This window comes from Gallus gallus, chromosome 8, assembly GCF_016699485.2.
Source record: "Gallus gallus isolate bGalGal1 chromosome 8, bGalGal1.mat.broiler.GRCg7b, whole genome shotgun sequence".
Lineage (NCBI taxonomy): Eukaryota > Metazoa > Chordata > Aves > Galliformes > Phasianidae > Gallus > Gallus gallus.
This window is the reverse complement of record NC_052539.1, coordinates 16,350,853-16,364,835: the sequence shown is the minus strand read 5'-3', so window position 1 is coordinate 16,364,835 and position 13,983 is coordinate 16,350,853. Positions and strand designations below refer to the sequence as shown.

Genomic DNA, 13,983 nt, shown 5'->3' with positions numbered 1-13,983 from the left:
CAGCACTCTGTGCGGTGCACAGGGCAGGTGGGAGCACGGCCTCACAGCCCCAAGGTGCCAGGGCTGCGGCTGCCACGCTCTGCTTTCTGGTTTCAGAGGCACAGCGCTCGCTGCCCACTCACGTACTGACAAACTCATTTCAGGAGCAGTTCGCTGCAACTTCTCCAACTGCACAAAGCCCGGTTGATCCTATTTCCCTTCTATTTCCCCAGGCTCTTTTCTAAAGCTATCTGCGGAGTTGTCTGCCGCCCCAACCACCCGCTCCGTTGGCACTCCCCGGCACACCCTCGCGGGTAGGAGGAGTGGAAGCGGCCGCAGGACGGCCCGAGCCCCGCGCCTGCGGTCCCGCGGAGGCAGGCAGGCAGCCCGGCAGCTCCCTCCTGCAGGTAGGCGCGGCGGACGGCGCGGCGCCTTTAAATCGGCCGCCATGACGCGGGCGGCGGTTGGTGGGGGCCGTGTGTGGCGGCGGCGTCACGCGGGCCGGGAGCCAGGCGGGGCCGCTGCCCGCTGCCACACGGAGCCGCCTCCGAGCGCCCCGCTGCCGGCGGGGGGCTGGCGGCCGGGGCTCCGCCGCGCCGGAGCAGCGCGTAGCCATGCTTCGTTGTAGTTGCCCGTAGGTAGGTCCGTCCGTCTTGCTTCCCCTGTCCTCCCGCACGAAAAATAATGACAATGTGGTGCCACGCTGCCTGCCGGAGATGCTCGTAAGATGGTGCACGCGTGTCACGCAGCGCCCGCCGGGAGCCCCCAGGTGCGGGCGGGGTCGCGGCAGCTCCGTCCCGGCCCGGAGCCCGGCGGCTGTCGGCGTGCCCTCACCTGGGCTGCGCCGAGCGGCGGCCGCGGGCAGCGCCGAGTGCTCCGGGCTCAGCGTGGAAGGAGCATCCTCACCGCCAGTTTGGTGCTGCTCTCTGGTGCTGGTAACTGCCTAATAAAGGGTCCTTTCTCTCCTTTTATTTTTGTAAGCAGCGGCATTAATTGCTATCGTTTGTTTTTGCAAAGTTTTAGCTGAAGAGCGCGATTTCCCTGCCCTGTACTTCCCCGAGCTCCGAGACGTACCGCCGGCGTCCATTAACGCTACAGCGGGAACATCCCGAGCCCGTGGGTAGTTACGGTGCTCCCCGGCATAGAAATGCCTTTGAGAGCTGAAGGGGGAGGCTGGGCTGCTTTCTGTGCCTTCCTCGGGGCGGTGAGGGCAGCCGGCGGGCTGCCTTTCCTCCCGTGTCCTTTGTACGGTCCTTTCCCTCTCCGAGCTCAGTGTGCATAGAGGAAGCAGTGCGAAGCACAGGAAGGATGGGCTGACGGGGAAGGTGCACAATTAGGCCTCAGGAGTTTTGGACTCGCTCGGTGACTCGGCTTGCCAGCTGGTTTGTGAGCGGGGTAGAAATCGCATTTCTCATCGGTGTTTCAGATCCCCATTTGTAAAACAAGGACGTAGATTTCCAAGCCTCGCTAGGAGTGGGGTTGTGCTTCTGCTCGGGATCCTCAGTACAGCGGGGTGACGGAAGGCACCGTGAGAACGCTTGGTATCCAGCCATAGGCATTGCAGGCTGGGCTTTCTCTGCTTAGTTTAGATGAAAATTGTATTCCTTTAAAAAAGGATCGTATGTGATGCTTCGTGTCTGAGAATCAAGGAAGGTGCTGTTTCCTGCGCTCAAAGCACAGGCAAACTTTTCCTAATTCATTAGTTAATACTGGCTTTGCCAAGGTTCTGAGGGAAATGGTCTTCCGCAGCACTTTTGCTCTCAGGTGGAAACAGTTGCATCTCTGTAGAATACTTGTTCACGTTGTGTTACGTTGCACCAGTAACTAAACACAGCTTTTCTCCTGTTGATAGCTGCTGAGGAAACCTCTCTTCTCCATGCTAACTGTTGACATGGAAAACAAGGAAAATGGTTCTCTGGATGTCAAGAAGTAAGTGATCCCTTAGAGTTCGGTTTATGTGAACGGCATGTGAATTTTGATGGTGTTTTTCCATTGACTTAATATGGTTGGCAAGGGCGGGCACCTCCATCTTCGCTTATTTCTACCAATCTGTGTTCTCCATTAGTTTTATTGCATTTCTACTTTGAAATAAAAGAATCTAGGGCACTGAAGTGATTTAAAGTGGTATGCAGGAGGATAGTACAGCAATGGAGAAGTGCAGAACCTAATAAATTAGTAGTATTCCTTTTTCCATTGTTTTCTTATCTCACTAGAGACCAAAACAAGTGGTAGCACCGCAACCAGTACTCTGCCCAACTCTGCAGTTTCCTTCAGTGTGGTGGGCTGCAGGCTAAGGGATAGGAACTGTTTTGGAGGCATTTCCTTATCCTTGAAGGTCATCGGTTCTTCAGTTGGGATTGCTAGTTCTAATCTAACTCACTGCCTGAAAAGTGAAGTTTTGTGTGGAAAAACAGCTATGTTGTGTTAGGCTTATAGATGCTCTGTTGATAAGTAACACAAAGAAAGGAAGTAGAGAGAGTTTATCACCTGTCCTCTCAGACTGCAGCACTTCTAAGAAGCTGCACCTCATTCTTGTCCTTCAGATCTCTTTGCCAGGAGTTGTCCATGAAAATCTGACAGTGCATAGGTTCCCCAGCACCAAGTAATATAAATAACAACAATAATAATAACAATAATAATGGTCTCTTCAGGATACTGTTGAAATGCATGATTATGATACAGCATCAAAAGATCTGCTGGTAGCCAATAAAATTTGTATCTTCCCCATGAACTCAAGACTCTGGCTATGCCACACCAGTATAAAAGTGTTTCCCTGTTTAGTGACCATGCATAGATTATGCCTCTCAGAAGCCACCTTCAGTTATCCATTTTTCTTCTGCACCTGAGACTCCATGGCAGAGGCGAGAAGGGAAGCAGTCAGAGCAAGGACAGCTTACATTTAATCATTTTCCCCCAAGGCTTAGGTGATAAAGATTCAACTACTAATTGCAATGGTGGCTTTTTAAAACTAGTAGTGATTATAATTAAACAGAGCATAAGCTGTGGTTTCTAAAGAAAAGTATATAGTATGTATGTGTGCCTATCTACTAAGGAAGTATTTGGCACTTTCTTGAAGTGGTTATAAATAGCTTGGATAAAATCTGTTTGTTCAGTTATATTCTTCCAGGCCTTGCTGCTTCGGCCACATGGTGGCAATAAAGGTACAGGGACAGTGGCAGACAGAAGGCGAGTCAAATCTTTATTCATTGTTAGCACACCTAGCATCTGATTATAAAGCCTAACGTACTAGCTCTCTTAAGGTTTTAGGGCATCCAGGATGTCTGGCATAAACTGGTGTATAGCTAAACTGTGGCTCTTATATATCCCCTTTTCTTGTCTAAAGAATAGAGCCGTGTGCAACAGCAGGGCAAGGAGAAGGCTGTCTAGAAGCCAAATGAGCATCTGTGTGGGTAGATGATTTAAAATCCAGCCAGCCCCCGACAGTATGCCACATGCCTGTGAGTTTTCTGCAGCTGTAGCTGTGGAAATTGACTCTGCTTGAGGTCTGACAATGCTGTTCCTTGAGGTAGGAACTTGCCATTATTCCTGGCATTAGGAATGACTAAGGTGGAGCTTTTGAAGGTGCTGCAGTTGGGCCTAGGATGGGACTAGACCGAGTGCTATGTTCCCTAGCAATAAAAGAAGAGCTGTATGAAGAATGGATACACTTGGGCTGAAATACATTGTGGGGGGATCATAGTCAACTCAGAATGAAAATGCTTTGGGAAGTAAGCAAAACACAGATATTTTGACAGATTGAGTCTTTCATTTACTGTTTAGGAATAATTAAATTGTTAATTATTAATAATAATTAAATTGTTCTTCTAGCATTTTTTTTAATACTGAGTTTTTGGGGTTTAGTTTGTTTATTTTTAATTTTTAGTTGAAGATGTGTCATTGGAAGTGTCTGTGTGTTAGGGGAAAATCCAAAGATATAAATATAATTCTTCAAATCTTAGTTCTACAAATATGTATAGGTTTTGTATGGTGCTTTTCACAGCATTGTAATTCTTAAGCTTCAGAGTATGCACAACACCAAAAAAAAAAAAACTTCAGGTGCAGCTCTGATAAAGTTGGATGGTCTCATTTAAAATTTTGCTGAGTGTTGCCTTTCTCTGCAATCCCAATCAGCAAAGCAATTCATGTTACTTCATGAGCAAAAACAAGAAACTCTGGCCTTTGCTCCTTGCTCTGAAAAATGTAAATATTCTATGTGATAAGTGAAAGAAACTGCTTTTAAAAGCCTGACTACAGCATGCAGTGTGATATTGAGGCTGCAAAATGAGTCTCTAGAGCCAGAATTTTGTTGTCATAATGACAAGTGGGTTTCAAGAGTTAAGGGAGAAGTAAAAATCAGTGCTCACCATGTTGATGTGGTCATAGAAATAGGAATGGTGTCGAAATGGTGATCCTGTAAAATCATCTGGTGTGATTCTACTTTCTCCTCTTCATGGCTGGTTTTTAAAAAATGATTGGCCTTTGGTTCACCCAGTGAGTTTGCTCAAAGACATACAAGTCTAGAAGGAACAGAGGTGGTGAAAACTGGAAAAGGAAAATTTGAAGGACAGAGCAAAAGCTTTGTCAGAGAAATATAATCTGAGTTTGCTTTCCCTCTGGTACTCTGATCTGCATGGTTTTGTTATTTCTCTATGAATATGGTTAAGCATGCAGGACAGTGGAAAACATCTGACCTGTAAGTGTGGGATGTCTAGCTGGAGAAGTATGTTGTCGAAGTTTATTTTCTACTGACTGACATCTTGTACTTCATCCTCCTACGTTACTGTAGGACAGGCAATCAAGCTCATCATGTATTTCACCAAGAGTTTGCAGATACACAAAGGTTATCTGAGATAATACGATGGCAGGCTGAGGATAAGAAATGCAGGGTAAGAGTAACAACGTGAACGATTGGTTGTCTTGCTACTAGGGAAAGTAATTGCTTGAGGTCAGTCACAGAAAGAATCTGTTCTGATTGCGTCGAACAGATGCTTTCTTGCATTCTTTGTTGTTTAGAAAGTCCCTGGATTTGTCCAAAGATAAGTCAAAATGAAATTTTGGAGGACTCTATTTTGAGCAATTAATGCAATCACTGGTGCCTCTATTTTCTTGCTTTATGAGCTAAAGGTAGTTTCCAGTAGTGTTACCCATGTTACAATATAGCACAATCTCATCTTGGAGAAGAGTAATCTGCATACTGCAATTCTATATAAATGCTTGATAGCCGAAAACAAACTACAGTCTTGAAAGACTGTGTACCTCAGACGTGGTAGCCTCTGTTCTGCAAAGACAGAGCGCTCACAGGCAAGGCTCCTGATTGACTGCCTTTGGTGATGTGAATATTCATATACTTCTTTTCTGAAGGGAGGAGTGTGTCACTTGTCCCTGGTATCAGGTCTTCGAAATGGAACAGAAAAGCAGTGATTCTTCTCTATTGGAGTGGTGGCAGGTGTGTTGAAGGGAGGAACAGAGAATGGAACATATGTGGGTTGTCTACAAAGACAAGTAGTGATTATTTGTTTCGGTTTATATATATTGCAGTTCAGTAGAAAACGGGAGACCTCCAGATCCTGCTGACTGGGCTGTTATAGATGTTGTGAATTATTTCAGGACAGCTGGATTTGAAGAACAAGCCAGTGCTTTTCAAGAACAGGTAAGTCTGCTAGGAAACATTTTGATTGCCACCACCTTCTCTCATTGCACGTTTTTGCCATGGACCCAGTGATACCCTGCTAAATGGGAAAATCCCACTTAGGTGATTGGGTATGTTATTGGATGAAAACCTGTGGGAGTTTAACAGCATCATGGTACAGGATGTGGATAATGGGATGAAATATGTTTGAAACGTCATCTGAAAGGTGAGGAATCTAAAAAAGTTTTCTCACTTGGACTGGTTTAAAATGTGAATGGTAATTTCCTTCTGCCTAACTATACTGTGCAGATACCCTCATGAGTACTTAAAAAATCCATGGTTCCTAACACAGTAATTGCTTTTGAGGATGTAGAACGAAAAGGGCTGCTGTGTTCCATTGAACTTGACAGTACAGGTGAACAGGTAAAGAGTAAGTTGGCAATTAAGGGGAGGAATCTTTTTAGGCACAGGAACAGCATGTTTGTAGGACTTCCAACCTGATGAAGAGATTGCATCTTCATTTCCAGAGCTTGTGAAAGGGTGGTTGTAAGCATCAGGAAGACCTGGAGAATTTAGATCTTTAAACTGAGCAAGAGCTATGAGCTGGAGAATTTTCCAGCTGCCTTTATATGACAAGGAAAAGCTACTGAAGAAAAATCAGTTAAAGGGACAGCCATGGACTGCTTTCCACAGAAAAACAGTTGTGGGAGCATGCTTCAAGTTTCAGAAATCATTGTTACAACTTAAGCCTTTGCAATATTGACCCCGGGGTTAGCTTCAGTAGACTATATGGCCTTAGTTAGTCTCAGTATAAGAAGTGCCTACATTATACACACACATTCTGATGCTAATGAATGGCTTCTTTCGGCAGTTTTGCAAAGAGCATTGCTGTGGTATAGCTCCTTGGTAACTCACCTATCAGCACATTGTTTGCTTACTTGGCTTGTGATTCACTTGTTCCATAGAGAAGGATCTTAAATCTGCAGGTTGTCAGTTCAGCACGTTCTGCAATAAATCTGTAGGTTTGTGTGCAAGTACCAGGAAATTAATTGTCACGATAGTTTGGATGGGGCTTTGGACAACTTGGTCCAGTGGAAGGTTACTCTGCCCACAGCTGAGGGGCTGGAACTCTAGGTGTTTAAGATCTGTTCTAACCCAAACCCTTCTGTGATTAATTCCATGAACTTTTGTGTTTAGTTATCAAAATGGATGGCTTGACTTTCCAAGGCCTGAGCTACAGTAAGATATGGCCAACTTTCTGGAGAACAGTACATCTAAACTGAAATAAGAGTTACTGTTGATCAGAATAATCTTGCTGACCTTCTGCACGTGGGCTATGAAGTCCCATCTGATTGGAACTGATGAGTATAAAGAAGTATCTAAATGTAGCTCTTTGCTCTGGGAGGTGAAAAGCCTGGTGCTGGCTCATCCTCTGGCAGGAGGCAGAGAGGTTTTTGCTGCAGCTGCTAATAATTTTTGAGAATTTGAAGATGAGTAAACAAACAAAAAAAAGCCTAAGCTTATCAATTCCTTAATACCAGCATTCATGTCTCCTCAGCAACCCTGGAAACATGACATAAGAAAAACACAAGCCAAGTAATTGCAGCCTCTGGGTTTTTTCCTTATTCTGAGGTACCTCTGACTTTCATCACATGCCTTAACCTCTCTACACACCAGCTGGCTTGTCAATAATACTGCAGTAATTACTACTGATCTTGCAGCAGCAAGGTGAGGCTGGCTCAGGAGTTCTGGGAAAGCAATTTGCAACAGCCTGATGGAAAATAGCATGTAGAAGTGACATGTACAGGTTTTGTTAGTATTCTGCAGTGAGGGCAAGTGGCTTCAGGAGGAAAGATGAAGTAAGCTTATTTTTAGCTATATATTGCCAGGGCTCTGCTAGGTTAGATGGGCAGTAAGCTGCCATGGGCAGAAATATGGTTTTTGTTCTGCTGCTAACTCCACTTTATGCTAAAGCTTTGGAGAGAAGCTGACGGGTGCCACCAAGATATGGCCAGGAGATATGAGATGAACATTTGTGGTGGAAATCACTGCCACCCCCTTCCACCTCTGTTCACTTAGCAGCATAGAGAGCAGCAAGTGCCTGGTTCTCCAGGCAAGAACCAGCTCTACCTGACCCTTCCTTGTCTGCTCCAGGAGCAATCCTATCTCTATCCTCTTAACAACGGTGTTGTTTTGTTTCCTCTGCACTGTTTAGAAGACCCTAATTTTAACTCTGTATACTTATGGTATTTGTTATCAGGATCTCACAGGCTCTCCAGGTATGGCAGTCACAAGGTGTGCAGCTGAAACTGTGGCCATCTCTGGTTTTAAATACCATTTGTTCTGTAGCTTGTCTGGGTCCCAGAATCTGAAATTTGTTTGATCTGCCACTGCCATGGATATATACTGGAAGGGGAATGAGGCTGTAAGTGGTGAAGGGAAGTTTCCCAGTTCACCTACAACACTGAGAAATTGTTTTCCACTGAACCGTTTCAGAAGGGTTAGCACAACGATTTTCTTGCAAGACATCCATAGTTCAAAATGTAGTCTCAAGAAATATTAATATGTTCAGCTTCTACGTAACAGTAACGAAGTCCACACTTTTAATGAATCTATATGTCTGGACTCATGTCACAAGTGACTCAGGATTTTGTAAGATGTGATTATTTTTTTTCTTATACTTTTAAAGGAAAATGAAAAAAAGATTTTAAGGACTACAGAATGTTTTTAATAACTGTATTGTAAGTGCTGGCAGGGCATGATGATTGTATGATGGTTATACATTATTCTTTCTTGGAGTTTCACTGATGTCAGCAAGTTCTCTGAAAAGATTCAACTTTTGTTGATGGAAGATGTTGCCCAATATCCAAAACAATAACATCAAGCAAATTTTTCCAGGCAAGCCAAGAAGTTGGGCACACAGGATAACTAAAGAGAGAGGCAGACCAGATGTGGGTGAGAGCGTGAACATCTTCGAAGAACTGTTATCTGCAAGTACATGGCTGAGGTTTCTCTAAGAGCCTTGGGAGCACAGTTGGCTTTGGCTTGGTTGAAGATGGAATATTTTCGGTGTGTCCCGAGATGTGCTAGTGACCTTCGCTACTGCCATGCAGCTTCTAACCATTAGTATTTTGTTATGCAGCTGAGCTTAAGGAACCCAATGATAGTTTGCTGACCCTTGTTGCAGTGCCTTACCAGAAGGGAAACAGGTTTGACATTAGCTGGTATCTGCTGCCATCTTCTAGCAGATCCACAGCATGGAGGAGCATATGGGCATGCTGGCTGCTATACTTTCTTGTCAGCTGTAAAACACTGCAGTTCTCAGTCACCTGGAGGAAGAGCAGACTTGATTCTTGACTGGTCATGTGGGGATTTGCTGAAGATGATACACTGACTATTGCCGCTGAGGAACTACTGTTAGCTCTAGATGTGCAGAGGGATGCCTCTCTAGATGGCACTAAAAGGGCATACCAAAAGCTGGCATTGAAGTTGCATCCTGAAAAATATCCTGAAAATAGTGGAGTAGCAGAGAAGATTTCATAGAAGTCTCCAAAGCATACAAAGTCCTACATGATGCCAAAAAGTAGAATGACAATGGCATATCTACGGAAGCAGTTTTAAGGAGAAAGAAAACAAAAAGAGGTGAAAGTAAACCATAAAATAGACATGGAGACGTAACACTCTGGAATTTTAATACATACTTACTCATTCCTACCCAGATGTGCTTAGAGGATCAGTTTTCTATTCAATGAAATCCTTAGATGATCTACTTCCCAGCATTTCTTAAATCCACAGGAACCCTGTGGAAGAAGAAGGAAAAGGGAATAAATTCTCTCTACCTATTCATGGAGTTTCTCCTGTTCCAGGTGCTGGATTTTCTTCATTTGGATCCCTCCAAGCTGGAGGCTGTTCTTACTCCATAGCGTCATTGAACGGTGGAAAAGGCAACTTCAGATCAGTCGTATCAATGAGCAAAATACTCAGTGGTGTCAGAATTTCCACAAAAAGAATTGTGACAAATGGAAACAAGAAAATATCAACTGTTTTTAACTATTAACATTCTGAACAGAAATTGGAAGGAGGTACCTGTTGTAATTGGGTAAAAAGTTATTGGAAATGTGATTTTTCAGAAATACTGTTACACTGTGTTCTTCTGGAGGGATTAGCAATTATATCTCTTGGTGAGGTTTTAAAGAAATTCCACTTTCAGCAGATGTTTGATTATATTATGCTTTTTCCATCTATCTTGTATTTTAAACTTTATCAAATCATGAGAGAGATTGGTCCAAACAAGTTACTATTGAACTCTAATGTGCCTTCTTGGTCTTTTTTTCATGTTAAATTGTAACCAAAGGTATGATCAGTGACATCTGCAAAATAATATTTAGTGTATGTAAGAAAGATACTGCAGTGGGACTGTTTTATGTGTGGTATTTATCTATAGTTTTATAAAAATACAAAATTGTGGTAATACATAGGAATGGATGACAACGATATATGCAGGCATTTGAATTTGTTGGCTATTGATGCCAAATTCAAATTTATTTTTTAATTAAAAGTAGAAAAGAATGCAGTGAAGTGAAGTCCAGTGCAAGAGAACATCATAAGATTAAAGACTTCTTTGGGCTGTGATGACCTTGTGAGGCACCAGTTGATGCATTGCTTTGTAGACGTAGCTCGTTTCTTGCATAGTGCAGAGGGATTGAACTGTGACAGTATAAATAGAAGGATGGTCGTGTGTCTGAAACGGAGGTGGGAGTTGTGAGATGTGGATTCTTTTTGCTTTTAGATGCACGGTGAATCGTTTACAGTTAATTTGCAAACATATGACAAGGTTATCAGATGGGGGGGAGAAAAAAAGAAAAGCCTGCAGGATTTCTAATCTAAATAGGTCAGAAAGCCAAGATTTGAGAGAGGAAACAAAAAAGCATAAAGAAAAAAAAAAAAAAGAATGAAAACCCTATGATTTAAAAGTGAAAGGTAGCCGTTGTGGAGATTCAGCCTGGGAAGTTGCTGCCTTTTCCACTGTAGTTGAAGGAATTTCCTTTGGAGTGCTGAGCTCTGCAGTTGGATCCTTCTGAAAGTTCTCATTGCAGGAGTCTCCTTTTCCCTGCAGGGTGTGTGGGAAGTTGGCCATTTAAAGCAGGCACCTGAAGTTATGAGCAGGTACTGACTAGTCCAAACTTGCACACTGCTGTCAATGGTAATTTTGAAACACATTTCACTGCCTTCTCCCTAAGTGTGTCCTTTGCTTCCTGGCTGTTAGTTAGGCAAGCTGTACATGTACCTATTAATTTCAAACAGATGTACAAGGAGGGAGTTTTGAAATGAGGCTGATTTGGGTTTTGTGCTTGACTAAATAGTATTTATGCATTAGTCAGCACAGGTGAGCACTTAAAAAACCAAACAGCAGATGTTAGCAGCTGCAAACAATTATTTCAGGAAAATAAAAGGCTACTATTTCTTTTCTCACTGATCCTCTGTAGTAGTCTTCCATTTGTTGCATGATTGTTCTCAGCTATTAGATTTGTACGTTTTCTTTATCAATTCTTTAATTCTTCTTATAGGAAATTGATGGCAAATCATTACTGTTGATGACAAGAAATGATGTACTGACTGGACTTTCATTAAAACTGGGGCCTGCGCTGAAAATCTATGAATATCACGTAAAACCTCTACAGACACAACATCTAAAGAACAACTCTTTATAGCGAATTGTCTAATTGGGGTCATGTTGTGCCTCAAACAGTAAATAAACAATTTGGTTTCATGTGATGGAACTTTGTAAAGAGAGAATATATTAAGAATTTAAACCAAATTTAGATATTTATCCTATTGGATAGAGTTGGCAATATACTGTATACTGAGTCTGAATTGAGAGAGGTGGTGTGTATTTTTCACATAGTGCATAATGATTTTCTCTTTTAGGGTTTGTCAGTGAGCATGTTGAAATAGCTACATCACTGTATCCAGAACAAAAGGGAGGTATGTCATTCTCATTTTTGAGCCAGACATGTTCTTAATATTGTTATTTAAATGCAAAAAAATCAAACAAAAGAATAATAAAATAAAGTTTACGTGCATCTTTGGGAGAGATAAACCATTGGAAGTATCTTCTGGTGTCCAATGAAGACCTACTAAAACTATTATTACTTGTGATTCTGGGATGGGACTGACGCTTGCCAACTCACCCTTTTTTGCAGAGGGTCCTATTTTGACCTTATTAAGGTTTATTTGTGGTATGCCGCAATGTTTAAAGCTGTACATAAAACTAACATAACCCCTTCGATAGCAGAAGGTGTTGCTGACAGGTGAAACTGGGTTGTGTATTTTTTGCTGTCCTCTAAATTTTCAGCTTGTTTTCACCTGTTTTTAACGGTAGCTCTATGTAAAGTATAGCTGGTTTTTAAAAGTTTGTGTTGCTTTGCAAACGAAAGAAATAAATCATTCTTTTTTAATTTATGATAACTTGTTTTCTAACATTATGCAGAAATTTGTTAAACAAACCTGCACATTTTTAATATTGTCTGTCATTGGTGTTGTAATGGTTTATTTTTTTAATGCTTTACTTAACAGTTTGAATACTTGTTTTAAAAACTGAAAGAAGCTGTCTTGTCACCATACATCTCTGTTAAAAGAGAGTCTTGTTCAATCTGTTTGTACCAGTTCCCTATTTGATAGGTTGCTTGCTATAACCCAATAAAGCATTGCTTATGTTTGAACTCGGTTTACTTTATAGATCTTTTTACTTTCTGTTTCTTTATTACGATATGTTGGATTTCCTGATTATTTTTTTTCCACTTCTCCATTAAAACAGTACCAAAACCTTCTGCATATTCTTCGCTATTGTGATTACTTTTAACACCACCTACCAAGATATTTAGAGACTTTATTTTTGCTTTTTCTTATCCAGTGTTACATGTTGCTGAAGGAGAGAATTTGAAGCGTTGGTTATATTCACCAATAACATCTGTACTTCTCTTACCCCTCTCTAGAGCTGTCAGTGGTGCAGAGGTGCTGTGCTGGCACTGCTACAGCAGAGTGAATTATCCCTCAGTGCCTGGGAGATAACGCACAGGTACTGCTTAGCACTGTCCAGGCTCGCCATCTTTTCTGGTCCACAAAGCTTTGTGATGACCTCTAAAATGGGATGTGGAGTTGCATAAGTGGGACTGAGCAGATGAGCTAGAAAGCAGGAAATAAGCGGGAGAGTGTGCTAAAAGTGAATATGGTGTGGGAGGCAGTTGTGGTGGGATGGAGCTTAGAAGGGAGAAGGTAAGGGTGTGGTGATTTCAACCAACTGGGGATAGCATTCTGTGACAGGAAGGAGAAGCTCCAGTAACTTCCTGCCTTAGGTAGTTGTCCTGCCTTCGCTTTGATTTGGCCAAGTGCAAGGTAGCTGTGGATGCTACAGTGACAGGAGAGTTGCTTATATTTCTGGTATTGCCATTTGAAAGGGTGTAAAGCCACATGTGTATCTGCTCTATAGGTAAACCTCATGGTGTGTGGCGTGAGAAATGAACTTTACAGCAGCATGCTTTCTTGTATAGTTTCTAACCTTTACACTGTAACACATTTATTTATATGTGTGATAGGATTCTGGGGTGTATTAACCATCTCTCTTCCTTTCCCTTATACTGTGCTCTCTTTAGGTATCTGTTTGTTAGCAGGTTTGTAAGTCACAATCTGAATTCTTGTTACGATTTTGTTGTTTATAGTTTGATAGCAGCCAGGGGATACCTACTGGGAGTAGAGATCTTCTGGAAGACTTCAGTCAAATAGAGAGAATCATCCCTGCCCTGGGGAATTTTCAGGTACAGTCTGTATCAGGCCAGTCAGAGGCTGCAGCTGAAAAATTACACATGAAATTCCTCTAATTATTTTAATACAGAATTAGATCCACTTATGGGAATGATTTTGTGAAACAGCTGCCTGTAGCTGTCTGGAGATTCCTACCTGCCCTGAATTTGTAGAATTGTTGTTGGAGTGGAATACACAGTGCTATGTTAGCAAAGGTTGAACTTGAAAATTCTCTTTTCCTCCATTTGAATGTTTTGGGTTTTTTTTAGCTCTGTGGACGATACCAAATTAAAAGATGTTCATTCCATCAGGAAGTAAAAATCTTTTCTGTACAGCTGTGAGGACTCATCTGGTGATTACTGAGTACTGTGCTTTCTTTTAACATGTTTTAATGACTGTTGTGGTTTAACCCAGCAGGTGGCTAAGCACCACACAGTCATTTGCTCTTCCCCTCTTCCCAATGGGATAGTAGAGCGAACTGGGGGGGGGGGGGGGAGTAGAACTTGTGGATTGAGATAAAAACTATTTATTAAGATAGAGAAAAGGGAAAAAGATAATAAATATGACGTGTGTGT

The 13,983-nt window shown here is 42.3% G+C and overlaps 1 protein-coding gene across 6 annotated transcripts; it reads left to right on the top strand.

Moving 5' to 3' along the window:
- Positions 1 to 312: 312 nt before the first annotated feature.
- THAP10 (THAP domain containing 10) lies at positions 313 to 13,764 on the top strand. Of its 6 annotated transcripts, XR_003076327.3 has the most exons (7): positions 490 to 914; positions 1,832 to 1,908; positions 5,518 to 5,629; positions 11,176 to 11,593; positions 12,604 to 12,686; positions 13,327 to 13,422; positions 13,678 to 13,764. XR_003076327.3 is itself a non-coding variant. In XM_046944443.1 (4 exons), the coding sequence occupies exons 2-4, from the start codon at positions 1,856 to 1,858 to the stop codon at positions 11,317 to 11,319; spliced, it is 309 nt and encodes a 102-aa protein (XP_046800399.1). In that variant the 5' UTR covers positions 313 to 386; positions 1,832 to 1,855; the 3' UTR covers positions 11,320 to 12,330. The 6 variants fall into 6 exon arrangements, 4 of the variants coding, with proteins under 4 accessions (XP_046800399.1, NP_001026448.1, XP_040560537.1 ...); XR_001467816.4 differs by having other exon boundaries at positions 13,327 to 13,764; XM_046944443.1 differs by lacking the exons at positions 490 to 914; positions 12,604 to 12,686; positions 13,327 to 13,422; positions 13,678 to 13,764 and adding an exon at positions 313 to 386 and having other exon boundaries at positions 11,176 to 12,330.
- Positions 13,765 to 13,983: the final 219 nt, after the last annotated feature.